Source organism: Asparagus officinalis, chromosome 10, assembly GCF_001876935.1.
Source record: "Asparagus officinalis chromosome 10, Aspof.V1, whole genome shotgun sequence".
Taxonomy (NCBI): domain Eukaryota; kingdom Viridiplantae; phylum Streptophyta; class Magnoliopsida; order Asparagales; family Asparagaceae; genus Asparagus; species Asparagus officinalis.
Window position 1 is genome coordinate 38,565,122 of NC_033803.1, and position 4,133 is coordinate 38,569,254.

Sequence of the window (4,133 nt, forward strand, 5' to 3'; positions counted from 1 at the left end):
GTGCTCTTGGAAGTGTAAAGACATTCCTGATGCGCAGAAGACGCTCTCCCACTTTGTCCACTATAATTTTCGTTGCTTCTTCCCCTACTTCAGTGGAGGAAGATACGGCGAGTCTCTTAGGGATGAGCCGACGACGGACCATCACACGTCTCTTCCTCGTGGCGCATTCCGATGGTTGGTAAACATTCGGCCGGGGTATCACATCCTACGCACAGGTTCTGTGTGTTACCTCGAGCCGTACATCCCTTGCAGGTTTGCCCGCCAGTTTGGGTACGATCAATTGTACGTGGGCAACGCCAATCCCCGCCTACACTTCGAAGGAGGACTGGTGGACGGAGCTCGTGGATGGTTCTGGACCCATGCTGGTGGCACCCAGGCTCGCTTTGAATTACCCGCGAAGGATCGTGATTTGCACCACACGCTCCTATACTGCCGGTGGTATCGGGGCGCCAGCGCTAATCCCTCTGGTTTCTGGTTCCAGAGCTCATGTCTGACGGAACGCGATCGTCCTCTCAGAGGGTCTCTCCGTTCTTCAAGGCGAAGGGGCCGCCAAACTGCTAGGGAGCTGTTCTCAGAGGATCCAGCTGAGGACACCGAGAGTTTTGATGCTGGTTTAGATGAATCTGAGGCTCCCGAGGTTCGGGTTCCTTCTCCTGGTCCTTCGTTGGATGCCCTTGGTGAACCAAGGGAATCCGGACGCCCAAGACCGGTCTAGAGCCCAAGAGTTGGACAGATGGGGACGTCTCTTCTGTCTCCGAGTAGCTCGCTTCTCTCTAAACATCAACGAGAGACCGCGGCCGAAAGTTCTCGAGCGAAGGCGGTCAAGAAGGCCCGTCACGATGAGACGGTCGAGACCACCCGAGCGGCGGAAGGGCAGGATAATGTTCCCCAGGTAAGTATCTCCGCGTCGGGGTCTGGAGCTGTGCTGCCCGCCTCTCCTGCCACATCGGGGGCAGTTCCGGCGATTTCGAAGGATGCTCCTCCGCAATCTGGCGTGAGGCCACAGACAGGAGTTCCAGCGGTTTTTGCGTCTGCATCAGGAGGTAATCTTTGTAACAGTACCTTTGAGCGCAACGTTGACTTTACATTTTTTGACACTTGTATTGGGCCTATGCAGGTGCGGTTGAGAAAGCGATCTCCATTCCTTCTGATGAAGAGGAGGAGGTTGGAGATGAAGAGGGGCCCATAGGCTCAGGTAAGCGTAGGTTTTAGCATTACTCATTCTTCCGTACCCAACAGTCAATAGGGTCCCTTTCGAGGGGCCTCTATTAACCCTCTTCGTGTGCTTGTAGCTGATCCTGCCCATGAGGCTGCTGGCAAAGAGGATCCTACGTCTTGGGTGAGTCGCTCGTCTGGTGACACGGGCGAATCTGAGGAGGATGATGACGTCTCGGTTCATGAGGCGTTGTCCAGTGAGGAAGAGGTGTTGGCTCGTGAGGATGCGCCTGGCCAAATAGAGAGATCTCCTGCCCCTGCGGAAGCGTCGGCTAGGGATCGTCCATCAGCGCGAGAGTCGCTTCCACTCCGCAAGTGACCACTTCCTTGTCGGCGGCGGCCGTTGATGCTGTGACCGCTGCTCCGAGGGCGTCATTGGTCACACCGGCTTTGGCGGCGCCAGTCCCTACTTCTACGGTTATGACCACAGGTACTCCCACCGTGATTTCATCTACTATAGAGGATGCTGCCCTCTCTCCCTTGGAGCGCGAGCGAAAAAGGAGTGCGGCACGATCCGTGGCTGATTTCCAAGACACTTTAGCCGGCTGCATCAAGCTCGCTTTGGATGAGAGTTGCCCCTTCGAGAGCTTCGAAGAGGACCTCGACTACATCGTGTGCTTCTTAATCAAGAGGCTTGGTCACACTGCGGCGAAGCCCTACTTCCAGCGTAAGGAGGAAGTGAAGGAGGCTATTCAACAGTTGCTTGCCCTTCATGCGAAGAGTTCCACTCTTGTGGACCTTGCATCCGACGAAGTCCGAGCAGCGGTGGAAGAACGCGATCGCCGCCTGAACGAGACCATGTCACTGGAGGCAAGATTGTCAGCAGAGTTAGAGCAGGCCAAGGCTGAGGATGAACGAATGGCCCTCGAGGAACAGAAGGCCGATAACCGCGTTTCTCGCTTGTCTTCGGAGGTCAAGAATCTGAAGAAAGTTATAGCTAAAGCGCAAGCCTCATTGGCCATTCAAGAGAAGGCTTGTGACAAAGCGGTCAAGGAATTGGAAAACATTGGATCCCGCCGGGCACTGACGGCGAATTCCATTGGGGAAAAGGATCGAGCCTATAGGGAGGTTAAGGAGACCGTCCAAGACTTGGCCTCACGCACTGATGACGATCTTTGCCAGGAGATCTTGAGGAGGCTAGAGCTTCGTCATGCTAGGGAGATTCGTAAGGCGAAACTGTGGTTGAAAGCCTTGTAATTTGCCTCTTTTTGTCTTTGATTGCCAGTTGTACTAGGATTTCTTTTTATGAATGAAATTATCCTTTTGTTTTTTGGCTACTGTGCATGCTCCATTTCTCCTTTAACATGTGTTAGCTAGAGCGTTAGTTATGAGGGGTTGTCTTCAGCTGTCTGCGAATTTCGGCCATAAGCCTGTCTCCTCTGCGAGCGGATTCCGTCCGCAGGCGGATTTGGAATTGACTCAAATTCCAGAAGGGCAATCAGCTTTGACCCGTGGGAATCTCAGCGGCGAATTCACCATCAGATATGCTCCGCTTTCGGTGGGCCACGTATTGGTTTGTGCTTACGTCAGCCGAGAGAACGTGGGCACGTTGCTCCGTACTGAATGCGGCGTAGTGGGGCTCTTCGTCCCTCGCGCCCGATTCGGGCCATTGTTGAAGATTGCGCTTAAGAAAAACCGTTGGATCTTGGCCGTCCAGGTAAGGTCCGATTTGTTCGGCCTTACCCTTCAACTGTTTTAGCCTTGAACGATCTAATCAAGTATTGAGTAACCGCCTAGGGTTCTTAGGGTATTTAACACCCTTACTCTCTATCAAGAGGATCTATAGCCTTTTCATTGTCTTCCCCAGAGTAAACCCAATTTTTCCTTCCTCATACCCCCGATGGCGCCGAAGGTGAAGAGGGTCGCTTCTAAGAAAAGGAAAGAACCGTCTTCTTCGAGCGCTGCTGAGGCCGCCACGGCCGAAGGTATCTTTCTGTTCTGACTCTCGCGTGGGTTGAACAAGTATTCTTCCCTTGACTCCTCTCTGTGTTGTTGTTGTGTTTTGCAGATCGAGGGGAGGCGCCGGCTGTCGAGGAGCATGCGACCGAGCCTATCCTGATTTCGGACGACGAATCTGAGGGTCCAGCGACCTCCGTCGCCTCAGACTCTGCTCCCCAGCCGGGAGCTGAACCCTGCCTCGAGATTTCGCCCATTATGGCGCTCGCTCCGAGCCAAGAACCTGCTCCCTCCGAGTCCTTGTCCTGGCAGGCTCGCATTGAAGAGTTTGAGAGCGCTGTGAGACAGGTGATTTCCCTTGTCGACCTTGGCATGGGTAGCTTTGACATTGAAGAGTTTGAGAGCGCTGTGAGACAGGTGATTTCCCTTGTCGACCTTGGCATGGGTAGCTTTGATAGCTTCAGCCAATCTCTCCTTGATCGCGTGGCTAATTTGCGACGATCGGGCAAAAATCGGCTCGCTACCCGTTGCATGCACGAGCTCCGTCTCTTGGAGTCACGCATGATAGGGTTAGAGACCTTGCTACGGGAAGGTCCGGAAGCCAACATGGAGTCTTGCCTGGCTCACGTCAGGCGTCAGGAAGCCCTGGAGCAGGAGACCCATTCCAGAGAAATAGCGGATTTGGAGTTCGTCGCCAATTTCTGGGTGGGTCAACAACATTTGCTAGAGGAGCAAATTATTGACCTCAATCGCACTATGGCTCGCCTGAGGGCCGAATTGGGACAGGCGGAGGCGAACTTGAAGGGGGCTCCAGTCTGACATTGTAAAGGTCAGTAAGAACGCTAAGACGGAAACTCGACGCCTGCTAGCCTTGCGCCAGGCAGATGCTGCCGCCAGGTCGAGCCGCGAGGACCGTATTCGGAAGGCTGCTGAAAACAAGGCTCGAGAAGACTACGCGAGCAAGGTGGAGGCGGCCAAAGAAGAGATCTCCACTTTTAGCGTGTTCGACTGAGACTTCTGCC

The 4,133-nt window shown here is 54.1% G+C and overlaps 1 protein-coding gene across 1 annotated transcript; it reads left to right on the forward strand.

The window, feature by feature from the left end:
* LOC109826650 lies at positions 734-1,534 on the forward strand. Its single transcript, XM_020393670.1, has 3 exons — positions 734-1,043; positions 1,118-1,195; positions 1,293-1,534. The coding sequence occupies exons 1-3, from the start codon at positions 734-736 to the stop codon at positions 1,532-1,534; spliced, it is 630 nt and encodes a 209-aa protein (XP_020249259.1).

Excerpts from the sequence above, each read along its gene's own strand:
- LOC109826650 (XM_020393670.1), top strand. The coding sequence starts at position 734 with ATGGGGACGTCTCTTCTGTCTCCGAGTAGCTCGCTTCTCTCTAAACAT. Across the intron at positions 1,044-1,117 it reads TTTTGCGTCTGCATCAGGAG|GTGCGGTTGAGAAAGCGATC; the intron begins GTAATCTTTGTA and ends GGGCCTATGCAG. Across the intron at positions 1,196-1,292 it reads AGAGGGGCCCATAGGCTCAG|CTGATCCTGCCCATGAGGCT; the intron begins GTAAGCGTAGGT and ends GTGTGCTTGTAG.